The sequence below is a fragment of the Ovis aries genome, chromosome 2, assembly GCF_016772045.2.
Source record: "Ovis aries strain OAR_USU_Benz2616 breed Rambouillet chromosome 2, ARS-UI_Ramb_v3.0, whole genome shotgun sequence".
In the NCBI taxonomy this organism is placed as follows: domain Eukaryota; kingdom Metazoa; phylum Chordata; class Mammalia; order Artiodactyla; family Bovidae; genus Ovis; species Ovis aries.
Window position 1 is genome coordinate 185,209,506 of NC_056055.1, and position 24,300 is coordinate 185,233,805.

Genomic DNA, 24,300 nt, shown 5'->3' on the forward strand with positions numbered 1-24,300 from the left:
TAACTATAAAGTAAAAGTTCCTATGAGTTGTAACATTGCCAAATAAGGTCCACATTTTGCCACCTATTTATATTACTGCTTCTTTATTGAATAAGCAGAAAAGACACAAGAAGGATTAGTGTTCGTAGGACTAGAATATTTATCTGTAAAAAAATAAATGGAGCATTAGATTCTGACATTTTCATGATATTCTCTGCCTTTTGTCATTTATTACAGCATGAATCTAGAGAAACATTATTGGGATTTAACATGGTGAATTACAGAGCATGTAAAAACTTATGGAAAGCGTGTGTAGAACATCACACATTCTTCCGTTTGGACAGACCACTTCCACCTCAAAAGAATTTTTTTGCACATTATTTTACATTAGGTTCAAAATTCCGGTACTGGTAAGTATTGCTTATGCTTTGATTCTTTACTGTTGATTTTTCCTCCCCTTAAATAAAGGTCTAGTTTATTGAACCAGAGAATCTGTTAACTCATACATGCCAACTGAGTCAAAATCTCCATGAAATTCGGCCTCCTTTATTTATATCAGCAAAAAGTTCTGTACTTTCTCAACATATAAACAGACTTAAGAAACCTGTTCCATTGACAATTCCAGGTCATAGTTTTCTAAAGAAAATCAACCATATTATTTACAGCCTACCCATGTTATAATTTCCATTGTATCTTTGTCAAATATTTACAAGAAAACCTTTTCATGAGGAAAATATTCACATGTGGCCCAGAAAAGATTTATATTATAAACCTGAAGCATTTATAATTGCCCTATTTGTAATCAGAAAAAAACAAAACATAGCATGTAGTGTAGTACAGGATATACCATCAAAAAGACATCCTCCTCCAAATAAGTAGTAACAGTAGCCCAAAAACTCATTATCAGCACTTAACTAGAATTAAGGAAATTGTAATCATAAAAAAGGCACAGAACATTCTTAAGTGGCTTGATGTTATGATTGACTTCCCTGTCACCATCCCAAAAGCCGTATTGGGAAAAGTAAGGTATTGGTACTTGTAAATTTAAAGGTAATTAGATTTAGATATTGAGTATGACAACAGTTGTGACAGTCAAGGAAAAATCAAACAGTGTTATCTATTGGTGCTAAATCTTAGTAGGGACAGATGAGATCCCCATGAGAGAGCAATGCAGACCATAACGGCGTTCCCCCAATAAACTGCATCCCTAACCTAAAGACCACCAGGCTTGTTATGCAAGAACTACGCTTTTGCAGAATTTTTTATTCCCTGTCTTCTTGAAAATATGATATACACAGTAAATATACACATACCACTTCATTTAGGCAATAAAAAAATTAATAATAGTAACCAGTCTTTAACCATAATTTAAAGCAGACTCAGGTGAAAAAAGAAAAGTAATTTACCCTGACTGTACCGTAGAAAACAAAATCTAATCATGATGACTAGATACAAAAGATGGTTAAAGAAACCACTTTGGGAGAAAATCATCCCTGAAACAGGATGAAATTTTTACCTGGATATTAATTAAAAAAAAAAAAAAAAAAGCTCAATGGACTTCCCTGGTGGTCCAGTGGTTAAGGCTCTGTGCTTCCTCTGCAGAAGGCACAGGTTCGATTCCTTGTCAAGGAACTAAGATGCCACATGCCACGTGGTGCAGCCAAACAAAACAAAAAAGGAGGAGGCAGATTTCTCATCATGAAAGTTAAAGTACTGAATAGTAAATTAAATAGTTCTTTTTGAAAAATGAGCTCAAGAACTATATAATTTAACAAGAAAATACTGGTTCGCGTGGGAGCGACACTTGCCGTTCAGGCTGTTCCTGCCCCTGGGGGAATGTGGATCTAGTCCTGGCAGATTTTACATTTTTAAAACAACGTAAGATATAATTGATATACAATAAGCTACCATTTTTAAAAATCAGAATTTTCTGTTTTAAATATATAATGTATATATACATCCTTGAACCCATACCACAATTAAGACAGTAAGTATATCCACCCTGGGATTTTCCTCATACTCTTCTGAAACGCCCTTTCTCCCACCTCTCTTTGTCTCTGTGTAGCCACTGGTATGTTTTCTATACCTAAATATCAGTTTGCATTTTGTAGGATTTTATATGAATTGAAGCACACATGTAAAATATTCTGTTTGTTATATGCTCTTTTTCTCAGCATAATTATTCTGAAATTGATCCATTTTTTTGCCTGGATTGATAGTTCATTTCTTTTTATTGTAGGGTAGTATTCCATGTGTAGGTATAACATAATTTATTTATCCATTCACTTAATTGTGGATATCAGACAGACTGTCTCTCCATTTGGATTGCTTTCGGGCTTGGACTGTTAGGAATAAAGCTGCTGTGGACATTAGTGTGGAAGGATGTGTATGGACATTTGCTTTAAGTTCCCTAGGAGTGGAATGACCAGATCATGTAGTAGATGTGTATTTAACTTTCTAAGAAACTGTTGGTCATTTTCCAAAGAACATGGATCATTTTTTGCACCTGCTAGCAGTGTTTGAGAGTTCCAGTTCCACCACATTCAAACCACTGCCTCCTGGTATCTTGTCATGTGGCTAGTTTTCTGAAAAGCATATAAGTTTGGTAAGTTCAGTTTACCAGTTTTTTCTTTCATAGATCTTTCTTTTGTCATATTTAAGAAATCTTTGCCTAACCGACAGAGAGATTTATTCCTCTGTTTTCTTCTGAGTTTTATAGTTTAAACTCTTATATTTAGGTCTGTGATCCATTTGAAAGTAGTTTTTGTATATGGTGTGAAGTATGGATTGAAGTTTATCTTTTTGTATATGGATATCCAGTTGTTCCAGCATTTTTTTGTTGAAAAGGTTACTCTTTCTCCACAGCATTGCGTTTGTACCTTTGCTGAAAATCAGTGTAGTCCATATTTGTGTGGATATATTTCTGGACTCTTTTTTAAATAGTAAGTCTTAGTCCAGCTTTCCCAGCAGAGGGGATGTTGGGGACCATGGCAGGTCTGGGTGGCCTCAGAGCCTGCTGTGCACTAAGCCCTGCACCTGTACCTCTGTCCTGGCTGCCAGTGGCTGGAGGTGCGCCCAGGGCCCATAGGACAGGTGGGCACAGAGTTCGTCTGTGCTTGGGGGGCCGAGTGAGGTGAGGTTCTGGTGCCCCTCAGAGTATCGCGGGAGTTTGGTGAGGGGCCTGCACACTGCTGTGCTCTCCATCCTTTTCCAATTCTGAAGCATCGAGAACACCATGAGGTAGCAGTCATTCAATGGGGAGTTTGTCTACTGTGAACTAGGGGCCTCCTGCTAGGGTCTCAGTTCTTGGCTAGTCCCAGAACACGAGATTGCCTTGTGTGTGCCAGCAACAGGTACAGTTATGGGCAGGAAAGGAAGGACAGTGACTCTTAGTCTGTGAAGATAGGCAGAAATGGTCAGCTATCAACGACCCATCTGTGGGTCCAGCTCAGTCCTGTGCGGCTGCTCCGTGGAGTAGTCCTGTGCATGTGGCTTTTGTCACTCTAGGACTCACTTCAGGACAGAACTACTCTGCAGTCCTGAGTTTCCCACCCAAGATGGGGTCCTGCTGCGGAGTCCAGGGCCCCATCCTGAGCTCCTCAGGAGAGTGCACCAGCGTGGAGCCAGGGGGCGTGCCCAACTCACACAACACTGGACATGCACATCCAGCCTTCTCACAGTGGTGCCACAGAGTCAGAGAAAGTCACAGCCTTGGGAATGTGTTCCAATGAAAAACAGTCTGCAAGCTTAGGAAAATAATTTTGTGTGGAATGATGCTGTGTTGAAAAACAGTTCTGTGTGTCTTTCCCACCTTGGTGTGGATCAGCAGGGCTGAGGCAGCAGGTGTGTTTCCAGAAGTATAACCAGAGATTGCCTGGAATCCAGAAACTCCAGGTCACAGCATATGCAGTAAAGAGGACAAGAGGAATTGGGGTACCATTCGTGTTGGTGGCAGGCAGGTGCACCCAAGACAGGGGTGTTCCACCGCTGGTAGCCACAGCCCATTTGGGGTCCTAACCCTGAAATCCTCAAGCCAGGTGGTCAGGGAGCTGCAAAATCTTCTGGGCCAGCCCAGCCTACAATCCTAAGATGTTCTTCACTGTGTTTGAATCATCTCCCCCGGACCCATGGGGAGAAATCTAGATGAGGCTTAAGAATTAGTGCTGAGAACTTGAGTCTTATAGTTAAACCTTGAAACACAGTGTTTTCAGCACAGGGTGTTTAAGTGAATGGAAGGATTTTAATGCCCTTTTCAAGGAGGGTGTCTCCATATTGGCAAAACTAGAGAATAAATGGGTCTTAAATAAACAGTCTTAAATCCAGTAGCGTTTGTCTTCTACCTTTGTTCTTTTTAAAAGTTGTTTGCGTTTCCATCTGAATTTTAGAATTAGCTGATCAGTTTCTATAAAAAACACTTCTGGAAATCTAACTGGAATTGTGCTGAAACTATAGATCACTTTCAGAAGAGTTGACATGGTATTGACTTTTCTGCTGAACTGAACTGAACTGAACTGAGCTGAATCTGCTAGCTCTGAGAGGGCAGAGAGTGTCTTATACAGTGTCTGCCAGCCCAGCTCCCAGTCTGCAAAAATAGGGGCTCTATAAAGACTTGTTTGATGAATCATTGAAAGAATTGCCTTCACTTTCTGTAGTTTAGTCAGTTGAAGGACTTTTCTAATAGATTCTAGATACATTGAAACAAACATGCATTCTTGGGTTCTAAGAAAGTGAAGGAAATTCCCAGGAGCATTGAAGAAATGGGAAAGAAAAGGACATCAAGATAAAATGCTTTAGGGAGCTGAGAGCTATAGGAAAGAAAGCTGGGGTAACACTTGGGGCAAATACTGGAGTTAGTGCCAGGAGGTTAAGTAAGCTTAATCCCCCAAGGGCTCTGCTCTCAGCCCTAACCACAACAACACAAGAGAAGACTCTATACATGGACATCACCAGATGGTCAACACCGAAATCAGATTGATTATATTCTTTGCAGCCAAAGATGAAGAGTCTGTACAGTCAACAAAAACAAGACCAGGAGCTGACTGTGGCTCAGATCATGAACTCCTTATTGCCAAATTTAGACTGAAATTGAAGAAAGTAGGGAAAACCACTAGACCATTCAGGTATGACCTAAATCAAATCCCTTATGATTGTACAGTGGAAGTTAGAAATAGATTTAAGGGTCTAGATCTGATAGACAGAGTGCTTGATGAACTATGGAATGAGGTTTGTGACATTGTACAGAAGACAGGGATCAAGACCATCCCCATGCAAAAGAAATGCAGGCCTTACAAATAGCTGTGAAAAGAAGAGAGGCAAAAAGCAAAGGAGAAAAGGAAAGATATAAGCATCTGAATGCAGAGTTCCAAAGAATAACAGGAAGAGATAAGAAAGCCTTCTTCAGCAATCAGTGCAAAGAAATAGAGGAAAACAACAGAATGGGAAAGGCTAGAGATCTCTTCAAGAAAATAAGAGATACCAAGGGAACATTTCATGAAAAGATGGGCTCGATAAAGGACAGAAATGGTCTGGACCTAACAGAAGCAGAAGATATTAAGAAGTGGTGGCAAGAATACACGGAAGAACTGTACAAAAATGATCTTCCTGACCCAGATAATCATGATGATGTGATCACTAATCTAGAGCCAGACATCATGGAATGTGAAGTCAAGTGGCCTTAGAAAGCATCACTACGAACAAAGCTAGTGGAGGTGATGGAATTCCAGTTGAGCTGTTTCAAATCCTGAAAGATGATGCTGTGAAAGGGCTGCACTCAATATGCCAGCAAATTTGGAGAACTCAGCAGTGGCCACAGGACTGGAAAAGGTCCGTTTTCATTCTGATTCCAAAGAAAGGCAATGCCAAAGAATGCTCAAACTACCACACAATTGCACTCATCTCACATGCTAGTAAAGTAATGCTCAAGATTCTCCAAGCCAGGCTTCAGCTATATGTGAACTGTGAACTCCCTGATGTTCAAGCTGATTTTAGAAAAGGCAGAGGAACCAGAGATCAAATTGCCAACATCCGCTGGATCATTGAAAAAACAAGAGAGTTCCAGAAAACATCTATTTCTGCTTTATTGACTATGCCAAAGCCTTTGACTGTGTGGATCACAGTAAGCTGTGGAAAATTCTGAAAGAGATGGAAATACCAGACCACCTAACCTGCCTCTTGAGAAATCTGTATGCAGATCAGGAAGCAACAGTTAGAACTGAACATGGAACAACAGACTGGTTCCAAATAGGAAAAGGAATACATCAAGGCTGCATATTGTCACCCAGGTTATTTAACTTCTATGCAGAGTACATCATGAGAAACGCTGGACTGGAAGAAACACAAGCTGGAATCAGGATTGCCGGGAGAAATATCAGTCACCTCAGATATGCAGATGACACCACCCTTATGGCAGAAAGTGAAGAGGAGCTAAAAAGCCTCTTGATGAAAGTGAAAGAGGAGAGTGAAAAAGTTGGCTTAAAGCTCAACATTCAGAAAACGAAGATCATGGCATCTGGTCCCATCACTTCATGGGAAATAGATGGGGAAACAGTAGAAACAGTGTCAGAGTTTATTTTTTTGGGCTCCAAAATCACTGCAGATGGTGCCTGCAGCCATGAAATTAAAAGACGCTTACTCCTTGGAAGAAAAGTTATGACCAACCTAGATAGTATATTCTAAAGCAGAGACATTACTTTGCCGACTGAGGTCCGTCTAGTCAAGGCTATGGTTTTTCCCATGGTCATGTATGGATGTGAGAGTTGGACTGTGAAGAAAGCTGAGCGCCGAAGAATTGATGCTTTTGAACTGTGGTGTTGGAGAAGACTCTTGAGAGTCCCTTGGACTGCAAGGAGATCCAACCAGTCCATTCTGAAGGAGATCAACCCTGGGATTTCTTTGGAGGGAATGATGCTAAAGCTGAAGCTCCAGTACTTTGGCCACCTCATGCAAAGAGTTGACTCATTGGAAAAGACTCTGATGCTGGGAGGGACTGGGGGCAGGAGGAGAAGCGGATGACCCAGGATGAGATGGTTGGATGGCATCACGGATTCGATGGACGTGAGTCTGAGTGAACTCCGGGAGCTGGTGATGGACAGGGAGGCCTGGCGTGCTGCGATTCATGGGGTCGCAAAGAGTTGGACTCGACCGAGTGACTGAACTGAACTGAACTGAGTTTTCTGAGTCATGAAACATGGTATCTTTTTATTTAAATCTTATTCCTCTGTAGTTTTCAGTATACAGGTTTTTCACATCTTTGTCAAATATATACTTAATTATTTCATTTTGTTGATGCTATTGGAGATTGTCTTACTATGTTTTAATTTCAGATTGTTCATCACAGTTAGAAATGCAGTTTTTTTTATGTTGTTTTACATTTTCTTAAACTTTGCTTTACCTCATGTCTTCTAGGAGCTTTTAAAAACTCTTTTCCAGCAGATTTTCTTCCTGGAGGATAAAGACAGTTTAATTTTTCCTTTCTGTTTTGATCTTTTTTCAAATCATTTGTTTTATTTTTGGCTGTGCTGGGTCTTTATTGCTGCATGCAGGCTTTCTCTGATTGTGCTTGGGCTTCTCTTGTTGCAGAGTTCAGGCTCTAGGGCATGCAAGCTTCAGTAGCTGTGGCACATCGGCTCAGTAGTTGTGACTTGTGGGTTCTAGAATGTGGACTCAGTAATTTGGCACACCATCTTAATCTTTCTGGACCAGTGATTGAATAGGTGTCCTCTGCATTGGCAGGTGGATTCTTAACCATTGGACCACCAGGGTAGTGGTGATCTTTTTTATTTCTTTTGCTTTACTGATTGCTCCAGTATAGTGTTGAGTTGAAGTGTGAAAGCAGATATCGTGTCTTGTTCCTTATCTTAGTGGGGGACACTCAGTCTTTCATTCTTAAGTGTGCTGTTGGTTTTGGGCTTTCACAGATGCTGTATATCAGGCACGTTAAGGAAGTTCCTCTATTTCTCATTTGTGGTAAGTTTTTATTAGGATTGGATGTTAATTTTCGTCAAAAGCTTTTTCTGCGCCTATTACAGTGATCATATGGGATTTCTTTTTTATTTATTGCTGAATTATATTGACTGATTTTTCAAGTGGTAAAGTAACCCTACATTTCTGAAAGAAATCCCACTTAGTTATGATCTGTTATACCTTTTGTATATTATTTTATTCAGTTTGCTTGCATTTATTTTAGAATGTTTGCATCTATGTCCATGAAGGATATTTATATTCAGTTTTCTTGTAATGTTGTTATCAGATTTGGTGTCAGGGTAATTTTGGCGTTGTTGAATGAGTTGGGAAGTATTGCTTCATTTTCCGTCTTCTAAAAGAGTCTCTGTAGTAATATTATTTACTTTTAAATATTTGATAGAATTTTCCTGTTCTGTTCTTCTAATGCAGAAGTGTGATTTTTTTAAGGAGGCTTTAGAACAGCACATTTTTTCTTTAACACAAATGAAGCAGTTCAGGTTTTCTTTTTCTTCCTAGGTGAGCTTTGACAGTTCATGTTTTTTCAAGGAATATGTTTTGTCTAATTTCTTTAACATTTTGGCATAAAAGTTGCAATATTTCTCTATTATGTTTTCAATATCTCTAGAATCTACTACTGTCATTTCTCTCATTCTTGTTATTGATAATTTGTCATTATCTCTTACTAGTCTTGTTAAAAGTTTAACACTTTAGATTAAATATTTTTAAACATTGTAAATGCTAAATAAAACCTTGCTTCAAGTTTATATGTAGCTTATGGGCCACCCTTTGTCTACCAAGTCTTAAAGGAAAAAAGTAAGCAGAAAATATTAAACTTAACCAGGTTCCCATTCAGAACAAGGGCCAGTAGATAAGCATTATCACATATATAAAACGTCAGGGAATATAACATGTCTGACCTCATTTTGAAAAAAATAATTTTTTTAATGGTAAGTTTAAGCCATTCAAGAGAAATCAAAATGACTAAGAATAATCTTGATGAGCTAATTAAGAATAAAGATTAAAATCTTTAAGTATGGAACCAATCCTTAACAACTATGAAAATTAAAACTATAGAATAGTATTAAAATATTATGAACTTCCTTGGTGATACAGTGGATAAGAATCCACCTGCCAGTGCAGAGGACACCTGTGTCCTTCTATTTCTGGTTCAGGAAGATTCCACATGCTGCAAACAAGTAAAGTGCAAGCACCACAGCTACTGAGCCCTTGCTCCAGAGCCCACGAGCTGCAGCTGCTGAGGCCCCATCCTGTAAGTGCACAGGCCTAGAGCCTGTGCTTCGCAGTGAGAGACACCCCCACACTGAGCAGCCTGTGCTCCACAGTGAAAATAGCCCTTGCTCACTGCAGCTAGAGAAAGCCTGTGTGCAGCAACGAAGACCCGGTGTAAACCCCTCAAAATAGAATATATGTTATAAACTTTGAGTACAAGCAATAATATAACTAAGAAGGCAAGAGGAAGCAGGGACTAGTGAACTATGAGAATGCATATTAACAATTAAATGTTAATATGCTAAGTTTTTAAGCTTTTCCCTGGCCTTTTCATTCTCCTTGTCCTTTTTTTAAAAAAAATAATGAATGGTAGCGTTTTTCTTTCTTTTAATTCAAAGGCAATCCATTTAATATTTTTATTGTGATGTATATAACATAGTGACATTGTAATAGAATTATGTCCATATTTGTAGCCTTTCCTATGTAAGTACAGAGTTTCAGAATGATTTTTGCCTACTTAGAATGGGGTTTATTTCTTAGGGGTATGGTTGTGGCTAATTCTGTTTACTTTTTTGTTGTGCTTGTATATGTTGCTTGCATCATTTAAAATAAACCTGTATTTTTTCACCAACTGGTATTTTCTCATTGTTTTAAAGACAAGTATCTTACTGTCAGAAGTTATTGTTCTTAGATTGTGGTACAGTTTTTCACTGTGTTCTAATTATACTAAACCCTTATAGAGTAATGTTATGGATAATATGATATATAAACAATTTCTCCCTTATATTTTAATTTAATCTTTATATATTTTTATTATGAAATTCGATTTGTTAATTAAGCCTTTTGAGTAGTGGTGTCCCGTTTGAATCCTCTTCACCAGAAAAGTACCATATCAGTTAGGAATATAGAAAGCCTTTTTGGTTTTGTTGTTGTTGTTGTTGTTGTTGTTGTTGTTTTTAGTTTTTAAATTTTAAAATCTTTAATTCTTACATGCTTCCCCAAACATGAACCCCCCTCCCACCTCCCTCCCTAGAAAGCCTTTTTGATTTTTCAAATAAAGACAACTTAATTATGGCAGTTGGTTACACAGGTGTTAAAAAGACTGAAAAATCCAAAAGGGAAGGGGGCTTTTGGAGAAGCAAACAAGAAGAATGGGTAATGCCTAAGGATTAGAAGCTCGTGTCACTCATGGGCTATAGAGCCCACAAATCTAGACCTGCTGCTACACTGTTGAGCACTGTAGGTCGGTTCTGGACCTGCCAGGGAGGTGCCGCTTTGACTGGGGATGGCGCCATCCACAGGGTTCTGTTTCTTTGTGTTTTCTGTCCCAGCAACTCCAGCATTTGACAGTCCCCAGCTTCTGACTTGCTCCACTTTCTGGTCTCCAACCAGAAACAGAACCTAACAAAGCCAGCTTGCAGAGGAGCCTCCGGCCTCTCGCAGAGCTGAGCTGAGCAGAGGACAGATTGAGGCCTCTGGTGGCTCAGTTAACATGCAGTTAAATGAGTGTATAAGTAAACCATGTATATCTATAGTTATAAAAGTTAGGTTTTATGTTTCTAGTCCTAAGAACTTTAAAAGACGTATCCAAAATATTTTTAATCACTGAAATGATTAATAGTATTGTAAATGATATAGGAATGGCAGCAGGACAAATGTTTGTCTGGACACAGTCCTGTGCCTAATGGATGCACATTAGGTAAATGCTTTTTCCCTCCCTCATAACAAGCAGTGGTTAGGAATACTAGGGGGCTTCCCTGGTGGCTCAGCGGTAAAGAATTCACCTACAATGCAGGAGTCACAGGAGATGCAGGTTCAATCTGTGGGTCAGAAGATCCCCTGGAGCAGGGCATGGGCAACCCACTCCAGAATTCTTGCCTGGAGAATGCCATGGACAGAGGAACCTGGCGGGCTACAGTTCATAGGGTTGCAAAAAGTCAGACATGACTGAAGTGACTTAGGACTTAGCACGTACACAGGAATACTAGAACTATTGTCATACTTAAAATGTTGAAATATTATGAAGACTGAGGGATGGAATTTGGAGTATCAGAGAATTTAGTACTCCCTCTACCAGCTTCCTCATATGCATACCCTTATTATCACCGTTCCAAAATATTCAGGGCATTTTAGTCCTTGTTCTAGTGTGGAAATAAAAAGCAATAGTGAACCTAAATCTGTTACCTTGTTCACAGTTGCAAGTATAGTTTATCCTTAGAGGAAATATGTTTTCTCAAGAAACATCAACTTGTCTAAATTTTAAAATCATGATAATTTTTCTGACTTTTCCATTAAAACTTCAACAAACATGCCATTCTGTTCACATTTATCTATACTTGTCCATTGAAGATGATCTTAAAATTGCTTGCTTAGCTTTGGAAATCTGTATTTGATTGCTTTTGTATATATTAAATTTCTATCTATGTAAATGGTTTTTTATTTGGTATTCTAGACATTTATATTCATTCACTCAGGTATGTTACATGTCTCTGAGAACCAGGTTTTTAACTAATAAATTTTCTCTGAACTATTGGAGTACCATAGAGGAATCTCACTTCTCATACATAAATGGTGTGCTTGGAGACAGATCAGCTCTAAGATAGTACCCAACTCCCAACCACATTCTATCCTTTGTTCCTTCTCTTATGACAAATATCTGGAGTTGCCTATCTCTGGACATGAAGAGCTTTGAGGATATATCTATGATCATTATCAGTAGATTAGGAAGAAAAGCTTCCCAGGGAAAGAGCAGTTAGTTCTTGGAGATGTCCGCATGTATCCGGCCCTTGATTGTGCTCTGCTGTGCTGTGCTAAGTCACTTCAGTCATAGTAGTAGTAAAGACACTAGCCAAACCACAGATGTGGGGAGTGATGGCTGGGCTTATATGAGCTGGTCTGAGTCTAGAGGGAGTGCCTTTCCAGAGCATAGCAGAGGGGGTTTCCTCTCACACAAAATTACTTCTTTCACACTAACTTCCAAATGAAAGAGTATCTGAAAACAGTGTCTTTGGAACAAGTTCTTGTTCATTAATGGAAGAACTAATTAAATTTCATCCATCCAGATTGAAGTGGATTATAGTCCATTTTTTTTACTCTCTGCTCTATTTTCTCCACTAGAAATATCATCTCATGTAGTTGTAATCTCATCATGTTGTGTGTTGTCATTTTATCTTGTAGTTCTCTTTAAGGTTTTCTTATTGTACATATTTATGTATTTCAGTGGGAGAACTGAAGTTCAGTCAGTTCAGTATGGCAAAGAAAAGGCAAATAAAGACAGAGTGTTTGCAAGGTAAGTGACGTCTAATTAAGTGTCTTGAGTTGTTTTCAAAGCAAGATTAAAATTACTAAAAACTCTTTTCCCACATATGATCACAGAGTTACCACATGATCCTGTCTTTAGTTAAACAATAAATTATGTTGAGGAAAAAATGCTACATTTTGTTGGAAGTTTTTTTTTTTCCTTTTGTTAACACTTTCGAAAAACAACTCATGTATTATCCAGCCCATTTCCATCTTTCTTGAAATCATATTGTTAAGTTGCTTTATTTGGGTACTATTTTGTTATCTTCATTTGTTAAGATCTATAAATAACCAGTTTGGTTTTTAAAAGTGAGATGACATGATCAGATTTGTGGTTTGGAAAATAGTTTTATGAGTAAGGACAGAAAATGAATTGGAAGTAAAGACTGGATACCCAGAGAGCAGTTAGGCAGTAATCCAAATGAAAATAGCCAAGGCCTGAACTAAAACACTGGTAATGAAATGGTTAATTGGGAACAAATTCGAGGAATTTACTTTGTGGGTAGAGCTAGCACAAATCCTTGACCAGTTGGTGGAGGTATGTGAGAGACAGGAGTATCTGGAAAAGACTATCAGATTGGAGTGATGCAAATTGGACAGGGGTTACAGGAGAAACAGAGAAGGCAATGGCACCCCACTCCAGTACTCTTGCCTGGAAAATCCCATGGGCAGAGGAGCCTGGTGGGCTGCAGTCCATGGGGTTTTAAGGAGTCGGACATGACTGAGCGACTCCACTTTCACTTTTCACTTTCATGGATTGGAGAAGGAAATGGCAGCCTACTCCAGTGTTCTTGCCTGGAGAATCCCAGGGACGGGGGAGCCTGGTAGGCTTCCGTCTATGGGGTCACACAGAGTTGGACACGACTGAAGTGACTTAGCAGTAGCAGTACAGGAGAAAACGGATAGTAATAGAAAAGTTAAACTGCACAGGTCTAGTTTGAGATGTCTGAGCAGTAATCTAACAGTATTATCAGTAGATGATTACATAATTAGAGCTGATGAAGGAGAATGACCAGATTGGTGGCAGCAAATATTAAATTGAAGACCTACCATGCTGAACATTATTTCAGGCCCTGGAAATACAGTGAAGAACAAGATAGACATCTTGAGTCTAATGAAGTTTAAACTCTAACTGGTGCAACAGAGACCTACAGTAGGTAAAGGACTGTGGCAGGGAAGGCCGTGAAGCTGGAGCCCATAATGGGCCAGAGTGTGCAAGGCCATAGTCAGGGAAATAGAGTGGCTGGCGGCAGCTGGAGTCTCCGTGGCCCTGTGCTGGGAATGGTAAGCACTTAGGAGTGTAAGTAGGAGCCACAGGGACTGAGAGCCTGGGAGGGATGTAAACTGACTTACATTTTTTAAAAATATGGTAGCATTCTCATGCTTTGGAGTGATAAACTGAAATATTTCCAAATATCATATGGTTTCTAGGATTTGCTTCAGAAAAATTGGTGGGAAAGGCAAAACAAGATTCTCATGATGTTGATGGCTAAACCTGGGTCCTGAGTACATGGAGTTTATCAAACTTTTCTTTCTACTTTGTTTATGTTTGAAATGTTCAAAATAAAAATAAAGGGGAGGGTGGAAGATTATCCTGGCTGCTGGGGTAGGATCACTCTATGGGGTGTGAATGGAAAGAGTGATCAGGTAATCTCATAATGGCTCATACTTATTTTGTACTTATCTGTGCCAGTCAGTTTTTGTATGTTAACTCACAGTTTCCATACTCAGTGAATTACTGTAGTAAATCTAATACAAATGAGAAAACTGAGTAAGTTTGAATAACATACCTGAGATAGTTATGTAGATAGTGAGGGATGCAGATGAGATTCTAACCAGGTATCCTAGGTTCTAACCACACTTTCAACCTCTTTGCAGTAGTTTTTGCTGTTCTGCATCAGACAAGTGACTGTTTGATTCCTTCCCTGCCACAGATGTGAACGATGATCCTATTTATTATCTGTCTCCTGCACTAGGATGTCAACTCTAGGAGGATGGCAGTTCCTCCGTCTTACTCACCATAGTAGCCACAGCTCTAAAGAGTTCCCGTGCTGAGAGTCTGCTGCCAGTGGAGGCCTGAGAGTTTTAATAAATGAGAATTAGGCAATTTTGTTTTTGACTTAAATTTTCTTCTTAGTCTTTATCCGAAAGACCTCTCTGTTTTGTGTTTCTAGAGTAAAAAGTTCTTGTTTCTTTTTTCTTTCCTCTAAAAGTATAAATTCTTTATTTTTTTCTACTCATATAAATGATAGTTCACTTTTTTCTTAAGTTCCAACAATGTCAAATAATGTAAAGAAAAAATTTGACCCCAAAACAATGTGTACTATTCAAAATTTTACCATATATATGCTCACCGAGATGTTTCTATGTATGTCTGTATTTGTTTCAAAAATTGTTTCATGCTTTTTCTTGCTTGTTTTTCTGTCAGCATATCATAGGAATTTTCTTTAGTGTTGAAAAATCTGCAGTCATTTATGTCAGTAAATCTTAAACAGCTAAGTCCTTTTAGCCTAATGTGTAGCTTTAACTCTTAAGATTCTTCCCTTTGTTCTGCCACTTATCTGCCTGCAGAGTCAAGGGTCATTACTTAATCTGAGGCTGTGCCAGCACTATTCCTGGAATGCTTGTAAAAATAAATAATAAATAATATTACAAGTACCTTTGAGTAAGGCATTTGAAACAAAATCATTAAAATGTGATTTTTGTGTATTTGAATAATAAAATTTACTTAATTTTTTTTCTTCTTTCCTGATTTACCTTCATCCTGATTTGCCTATGAATAATCTACCCAATTGGAAAATTGTTGGTGAAAAATACCTTGATACAGTAAAGATTTAGCTGGTCAGGGCTATAGCATTTTGCTGTGATGAGTTTAACTTGAATTGGAATGATATAATTCATTTTGGCATTTGTTCAAAGAAGTTTTGAAATTGGTTTATTTTGGCTTTATTTTTAGATTTATTGATGGAAATATTGTGTATTTCTCTATTAGATACAAATCTTAGTGTCATGTTAGTGTTTTGGTTATTCAGAAAGGAGAAAAAAAAAGAGTAAAAACACTTAAGTTGTCTACCCTAATAGATATGCCTACTGAAATTATTCAAATTCCTCCTTTCTACAGTCGTAGATACCCTTGTTTCCAGTTAGAAAATTCTAAGGACCTGTATAAAGGTAAAATGAACAGCAAAATGTTAATTTGAAATAATTTTCCATGAAATTGCTCTTGAGAAAGAAATAATTTACTTCCTATCAATTCTGCTTTAACTTAGAGTATATGTGTTTATTCTAGTTCTTAGTAGTATAACTTTTTTGCAACACTCCTTTCAGACTTGTTAAAATCAAAATAAATACTTTCCTGATTCTTCTCTGTTAAAACTGCACCATAACAAAATACTTATATTTTTTTCATTCTTTTCCTAACAAGAAGCTTAACTATTTTGCTGCTTGATATTTATAAAAACACTGAACATGATTTCAAAACTGGTTCTATTGTAATATGATATTCTACTATGAATACCAAATCATAGATGTATTATATGTTAATATTAATATCACATGCAAGTGACTTCCTTTATTTGTATGTGTTAAAGGTCCGTCTCGTCAAGGCTATGGTTTTTCCTGTGGTCATGTATGGATGTGAGAGTTGGACTGTGAAGAAGGCTGAGCGCCGAAGAATTGATGCTTTTGAACTGTGGTGTTGGAGAAGACTCTTGAGAGTCCCTTGGACTGCAAGGAGATCCAACCAGTCCATTCTGAAGGAGATCAGCCCTGGGATTTCTTTGGAAGGAATGATGCTAAAGCTGAAGCTCCAGTACTTTGGCCACCTCATGCAAAGAGTTGACTCATTGGAAAAGACTGTGATGCTGGGAGGGATTGGGGGCAGGAGGAGAAGGGGATGACACAGGATGAGATGGCTGGATGGCATCATGGACTCGATGGACGTTAGTCTGAGTGAACTCTGGGAGTTGGTGATGGACAGGGAGGCCTGGCATGCTGCGATTCATGAGGTCGCGAAGAGTCAGACAAGACTGAGTGACTGAACTGAACTGAATGCTTTAATATTTTGAACGTATCAGATTTTGAGAAATAATGCAGATAGTTACACCTGCATCTTAGTTCTTTTTTTCCCAGAGTGGTTCCCAATACATTTTATTTTTTCAATTTTATTTAAATATAAAAAAATTTTTTATTTTATATTGGAGTATAGTTGATTAACAATATTGTGTTAGTTTCAGGTGGACAGCAAAGTGATTCGGTTACACATATACAAGTATTAATTCTTTTTCCATTTTCGTTATTACAGAATGTTGAACAGAACTCCTTGTGCTATATAGTAAGCCTTTCAGTTCAGTTCAGTCCAGTTCAGTCGCTCAGTTGTTTCTGACTCTTTGCGACCCCATGAATCACAGCACACCAGGCCTCCCTGTCCATTACCAACTCCCAGAGTTCACCCAAACTCATGTCCATCGAGTTGGTGATGCCATCCAGCCATCTCATCCTCTGTCGTCCCCTTCTCCTCCTGCCCCCAATCCCTCCCAGCATCAGGGTCTTTTCCAATGAGTCAACTCTTCTCATGAGGTGGCCAAAGTATTGGAGTTTCAGCTTTAGCATCAGTCCTTCCAATGAACACCCAAGACTGATCTCCTTTAGGACGGACTGGTTGGATCTCCTTGCAGTTAAAGGGACTCTCAAGAGTCTTCTCCAACACCACAGTTCAAAAGCATCAATTCTTCAGCGCTCAGCCTTCTTCACAGTCCAACTCTCACATCCATACATGACCACAGGAAAAACCATAGCCTTGACTAGATAGACCTTTGTTGGCAAAGTAATATCTCTACTTTGAATATGCTATCTAGGTTGGTCATAACTTTTCTTCCAGGGAGTAAGCGTCTTTTAATTTCATGGCTGCAATCACTATCTGCAGTGATTTTGGAGCCCCCAAAAATAAAGTCCGACACTGTTTCCACTCTTTCCCCATCTATTTCCCATGAAGTGATGGGACCAGATGCCATGATCTTCGTTTTCTGAATGTTGAGCTTTAAGCCAACTTTTTCACTCTCCTCTTTCACTTTCATCAAGAGGCTTTTTAGTTCCTCTTCAGTTTCTGCCATAAGGATGGTATCATCTGCATATATGAGGTTATTGTTGGTTATCTATTTAAATATAGCAGTGTGTACATATCAGTCCCAAACTCCCAATCTATCCCTGCCCCTCAGCTTTCCCCATTGATAACTATGTTTGTTCTGTAAGTCTTTGAGTCTGTTTCTGTTTTGTAAATGAGTTCATTTGTATCATTTTTTAAAGATTCCATGTGATAAGGGGTATTGTATGATACTTGCCTTTCTCTGTCTGACTTCTGTCAGTTAGTAGTATGATCACTGGTCAGATAGTTCTTTGTTTTATATATACATCATTAAAGTGTGAAATTGTTTTAATTGGTTATCTTATAAAACAAATACGTAGTATTTAGTGACTGACAGAGCTAAAATTCCAATATGATGGGCCCCAAAGAAGTGTCATGTTTCTTTTGTTGCTGAAATTGTATGAATCCTCTTTGAAATAATAAGTCATCACTAGGATGGGGTTTTTATTAGTACTGTTTTAATGACCTCACTAGCTCTGAAAGACTAAGCTTTTCTGGGATTGTGGTAATCTGGTGCATATCTATCACAATACCCTGGAGGTTTTTAGCAATTATTTAATTATTCTGTTAGAGTATTAGAGATTTCTAGAACCCTTGCTCACTCCTTGGGATTTCAGTTGGCAGTATAAATAGATAGAAAAGGTTTCTCCTTAAACTTTTTATGTAACGTTGCTTTTTCAGCAATAATAAATATTAATTTATTTTTCTGATACATCAGTTCTTTGAATTACTTCCAGACTTTTTCAATTGTCACATAATATCTAAGGAAAAAACAAAAAAATGTTCCCATGCAACAGAAAAATAAGGTGCCATGGTCAGAAAATAAATTTACCACATTGCAAACACTGATGAAGTGTGGTATTTTTTTCTCTGAAATTTCCACACTGAACAGGAAACATCGACAGCAAGCTTGAGTGGGTGGGTCTCTGAGGTTAAAACTGTTAATAAAATAAAATACCTTGAAATTTAGTTTTAAATGCAAAGCGTTTCCATCCATGTTTAGTTTATTAACAACAGTAAAGTGTTCTGATGCTTTACATTAGGTGAGTATAACTAGATTTTTTTTCCTCCTTCAAATAACTCTTTCCCTCCTTTAGAAAATGAAAATAGGTGATCTCTGATTGTGGTTAGTGAACTCACTTAAACAGTTTACATTTAATAATCTAATATGTGAGTAATCTATTTATTTACAGTAAGAATTAGCATTAATAGAAAAGGTATAAATACTATTTATTGTAATAATCTTTATTTCAGTTTAAAAAAAATCTAATACAGGAGATTATTTACTTTTTTGTGAATGATGAGGCAGACTAAATAGTATACCGAGCTATTTTCAAATCAGAAAATCCTGTAATTTAAACTCGTGATAGTGGGAAGTGTTTATGTTTAAATTACTTCAAATTCACTTATGAAAAGTGAAATCTGAGTCAATGATTTTTTTTTGATTGATAACATTACTTCTCTTTTAGAAAACTTTTAGTGTTCATAAGGAGATGTCAGTCAACTATATTTCAATAAAAAAAAAAAAGAAAAAAAGCAATGTCATTGTCCAGTGTAAAAATATTTTGGCTATGAGTACATGAAATGATAGAGCATTTGTGTGGTTTTAATTCAGAAGTAAAGTTATTTGTGATTTAGTAAAATTAATAAACATTGCACTGCAAATTTACAAGCTCATAGGTCGTTTCAGAAGGTAGGGAAGGACCTTAGGAGCATATATTTTACAAGTAAATTTAGGTATTTAGATGTAGAAGCCTAAGTGGTTTTTCTAAAGGAAGGTCAAAGCTGGGATTGATGGTCCCCAGTCATTATTTTAATGTTTTCTACTATGTATGTAAATTTTCTTGGGTACTCTTGTTCAGTATTACTATGTTTTTTAAATCTGGTCTGTGTGCATTAGTGAATTTATTACTGAAATATAAAACTACTTGAGTTTAGAAGATGATATAGTATGTGTTTTTATGTAATTTACTTAATTCATTACATTAATCTTCATATGACTTTCTGCATGTCAAAAAGCTAAGCATTTAAATAGATATCATGTATGTTTCATAAACTTTGACCACTTTTTGAATTTGTATAACAAATGACTTCAATTGTTAATTTACCTAAAATTCTAAGGGTTTTTGTTCTCTGCAAAGATCACTTAGTCTCTTTATCACTATAGTAACTGACCATATAAAGTTAAAACATATGCTGTGCCCCACCATGAGACAAAATAGTTAACTTTCTAAATGTTTCCTAAAGAAGAAAAAAATCCGCTGGCCTACTGTATTTAAAAGGGGAAAATTTAAATAAAATATACACAGTTTTTGTGCTGTCCTCATTGAGTCAGAGGATCAGGGTTTCAGTTTAAGGACACCCAGGAAATGATACGTTAGGAATTAAAGCATCCCAAGATAAGAGTCACAGAAACTGTGGAAAAGAGACAGACAATGCCTATAATACTGATAGTATCTGGGAAAACTTGCTAACCAGCTCTTCCATTGTTTTCTTCTTTACTGTCCTTGCTTTGTTTCTTTTGTCTCCTACTTCCTTATTCTCTTTCCTTCTTTTTCTTAGCCTTCTCTCTTCATATAAAGCAGATTTACTGTCTTAAGAAATTGTTTGGTAAATAGCCTCCAGATGCATTGATTTCTTACAAGTAAAAGCATTATGTTTACTCATCTAGACTGTAATCTGTTAAGATGATTTCTAAAGTTTAGTACATAGTTTGGGGTTTAAAAATAAAAATTTTTACATATTATTTAAATTGTTACTCCAGATCCCCAAGTAAGCCCTTGGCACGGAAATTAATGGATTGGGAAGTAGTCAGCAGGAATTCACTATCTGATGACAGGTTAGAAACACAGAGCCTTCCATCACGATCTCCACCAGGAACGCCTAACCAGTAAGTACATCAGGAGTACGTTTTGCTAGGTTCTAAATTTTTGGCTGTATGTTTCTAGGGGCTGAACATCATAATATGTAAAATTTAAATAGTTCATTCAGGCATGATTGTCATTGCTCCAGGGCATTATTTTTCTTATCTTGGAACTCCCAGTGTAAGCAGAGCAGGAAATAAAAATGCTCGCTTAACTACAAAGCTGACCTTCATAGTCAGGCTACTGACCAATAAATGAAGATCTCCTAGTAGACTTAAAATCTGGGGGTATGGTTGTTGATGACATAATCCTTTTCCTTGTGTGTCTCCAACACAGTTTCTAAGGGACCACATTACTTGAATATGCTAGGTGCTGTGATTTTCTTACTTAAGCTCCTACCCTGCTCTTGGGTTGTGACTGTTCTAGGAAACAGTGGTCTCCAGCCTCAGTTCCCACAGGCGCAGCCATAGCTCTGCTGAGGAGCACAGATATTCAGCAATTTCTGTGAATATGTTTCATCCTAGCATTTCTCACAAAAGCTGGATGCTTGGGTGTAGGGAGTAATAATAATACACGTGTTCTGGCCAAAGATGTTATCTTAATTTTGTAGAGTTAACAGATGTGTTGTATTATATGTATGTAGTTAAGATAATGATAACAATATGAGTGTCAGTTGACTGTTGAGTGTCAGTTGAATTTGACCGTTAACCCCCAAAATATTTGAAGTTTGGCATGGAATGTAATATTTAAAGAAGTTCCTTTGGACTTATTTTATGCACATTAATGTTCAGTAAATGTGCACTAAATCCTAAAAGTTGTTTTGCTAATGAGTGTCAGTTTAAGAGTAAATTTCTACTGTGTTAGATGTAAAGTATGGTCATAAACAGTTTTTTTCATAGCATGTTGTCTTCCTTACTACTAGAAACAAAATAGACTCAAAGTTTCTCAGTATCTTGCTAAGTTATCTTTCTTATAATAGACTGTGTATAAATTCAAAGGCTTGAATTCAACCTGCTTGAAGAAGATCCCGAACCTGGTCTCTTTTCCAGCCAGCCTTTCTTGTTTCCAGTATCCCTCTAAACAATTACAGAAAATTGTAGAAAACACAAGAAATTTAAACCAGACAATTGAATTAATTAATTGTCACTAACTCTGGTCAAAATTTCTGGTAATAAAACAATTTTAGGTATGATCTGAAAAAAAATTTTTTTCCGTAAATTTTAAAGTGACTACGTCTCTTATGAGGATGGAAATATTGTGTCCAGTATCTCTATTCTTAGAAATTATAGAAAGCCCCATTTATAAATGAAAGAATTTATTAAAGGATTAAAAAAGAGTTCAGGCCAAATATGAAAAGATATTTCTGAATTATTTATTCCTTTTATTTTGTAAATGCTGCTTAAGATGCAAATCTGTAGTGACTAAAACCCAGAAACATTAAGGTTGGTAGAGATAACATGATTGAAATAGATAAAATCCCCATGGCAGATTGCTAACTATAGCTCAGATCTTTGACTTGCTGTGTTCTTTCTGTTTACCCCATGCTGTCTTTGTCAGAAACTCAGCTTAGTAAAATGTGGTTAGTCTTAAAAACACACACCCACTTTCTAATGCAGTCATATAATTAAGAAACTTGAAAATACTGAGGTAAATCACATTTTCACTCAGTTTCTCTTCCTCTTCTCGTAGTCGAAATTCTGCATTCACCCAAGAGGGAACCCGGCTGCGGCCGTCTTCGGTGGGTCATCTGGTGGGCCACATGGTCCACACTTCCCCAAGCGAGGCCTTTGGGAATCATCACTCTCCATCCTCCACACAAGCTAATAGCATTGTTTTGGAATCATCACCGTAAGGCTTTTTTTCATTTAGCTTCCTTCTTATAAATAATGATGCCCCAAATTATTTCATTTGAAATAATCTGGGAAATTATGGTATTTGATACAAGATTTTATTTGTGCAATGTTTTAAAAAGTCATATATTTGTAAATGTGCTTATATGTTCCTGAAGGTCTTGGTGGCCCCTCACTTCACAGAATCACTGTTGTTATTATTTTTGACTCTGTGTATACTTGAACTTTAGTTCATACTATTACATATTTCTGTAGTTTAATGTCTCACTGTGGTCCGGCAGTAAGGTGATGAAAGGTAGACTTTTCTTAATATTTTTCAGGAAGGGAGCCATAAGAATAAATAGGCAGTATTGGGGGAAATTAAGTAGCAAGGGAAAAGATCACACTGACAGTAAGTTCTAGAAAGCATGCATGTACCATTTCTAAAGTTCATTTATATCTCATTACAAACTGCGTAAATTAAACTTCATAACTCAGTATATCAGTTTAATGCCAACATGCTTACCTCATATTAATAGGCAGTTTCCTGATTTATTGGTTCATATAATGCAGTTAATTCATGTGGAAGTAAAAATACAGTGTACAAATTAGGAAAAAGATACTTTATAAGATAATAGATAAGATTTGTTAATTGTTGAGAAGGAAAAAGAGGTTTAAAATATAATGAAAGTAATCAGGGTTGAAGAAAGGGTGGGTCTAAATGATGGAAAGATGGAGAGCAGGTGGAGTGTTGTTCTCCAGGAAAGCCCGTCTGGTCCAGAGGAGCCACTGCTGTCCTCAGTGTGTGGCCAGCGGGGAAGACGGCCAAGCTGTCAAGACCACTGGGTGGTTAGTCTGGCTAATGTGGAGCTGCATGAAAGATTTTGACCGAGTATGTACTTTATAAAGGATGGAGGAATAGAAAGATACACACTGCACACCATGGAATGTGCCCTATGTGCACTGTGAATGGACGAGAGTTAAGATTGGTGGAAATTTATAATGTTTTATCACTGTAAAAATTATAACTGTAAACTTTTTGTTTGATTGTAAATAATAAGCAGGTATTTTCTACTTCTGAAACTTTAAGAAGTGTACAGTGATTAAGGATGTGATTGAAATGCCAGCTGATTAAATTTTAGAATGACATGCTTTCAGCACATGAAAGCTGACCACATAGAGGAATGACAAAGCCCATCTCATTATAGACAGATCAGTGTCACTCCCGGGGCCTGACCACATGGTCTCAGTCTGGTTTTTGAAGGGCTGCTTTCATGGAGACACATACACATCTGCATACACATACAGTTGAGTATTTCCTTTTGTGAATTGTATAGAATCACAAATCCCCCAAATCACTTACCCTCTTCAGAATACGTTTGTTGTCTTTTCCTAACCTGAAATGGAAAAGCAGGTTTGGCATAGACTGGAACCATGCAGAGTGTTTGCTTCCCCTGCCCAGTCCACAAGAATTTCGGATGTTTCAGGCTTTCTCTTTGCATGTGTGTTTTATGAAGCCTATATGTTTGTATTCAGTTTGAATCTATAACACTGCATCTGAAATTCGGCCAATTTAATGAGAGAGTTCTGAAAAGACAAGCATAATGGTAAACTAATAATAGTAACTAACATTAGTGGCTTACAATCAGTTTTTTTTCATAAATTATCTCACTGTTCTACTCAGAGAACTCAATAAAATAGAAAAGATATATAACCCCACTTTATAGAAGAGAAAAAGCCACACTTACAGCATTTGTTCCAAATTACAGAACTAAAACTCAGATTTTCTTACCTGAGCCAGTCTGTAGAACTTTGTAGAACTTCCTGGGCAAGGCTTTGCTGATTTTTTTTTTTCCATTTAGAGCAAATATTTTTCAACTTGGACTCCATAGATTTTAGTTTTACCTTGGTCACATGTGAAAAGAGTTCCAGCAATATGTTGGATTAAGCACAGAGCATCTCAGAGTAGTGCATGGAAGTAGATGTTGAGCTA

The 24,300-nt window shown here is 37.4% G+C and overlaps 1 protein-coding gene across 10 annotated transcripts in view; it reads left to right on the forward strand.

Moving 5' to 3' along the window:
- The window catches only part of PTPN4 (protein tyrosine phosphatase non-receptor type 4), a 201,095-nt gene that overhangs the window by 123,448 nt on the left and 53,347 nt on the right, over positions 1-24,300 (forward strand). For all 10 annotated transcript variants that reach the window (XM_027965040.3, XM_042243967.2, XM_015093457.4 and 7 more), the window contains 4 exons: positions 217-389; positions 12,392-12,460; positions 20,379-20,504; positions 22,168-22,326. In XM_027965040.3, the coding sequence (XP_027820841.1) occupies positions 217-389; positions 12,392-12,460; positions 20,379-20,504; positions 22,168-22,326 (527 nt within the window). The remainder of the gene's footprint in view (positions 1-216; positions 390-12,391; positions 12,461-20,378; positions 20,505-22,167; positions 22,327-24,300) is intronic.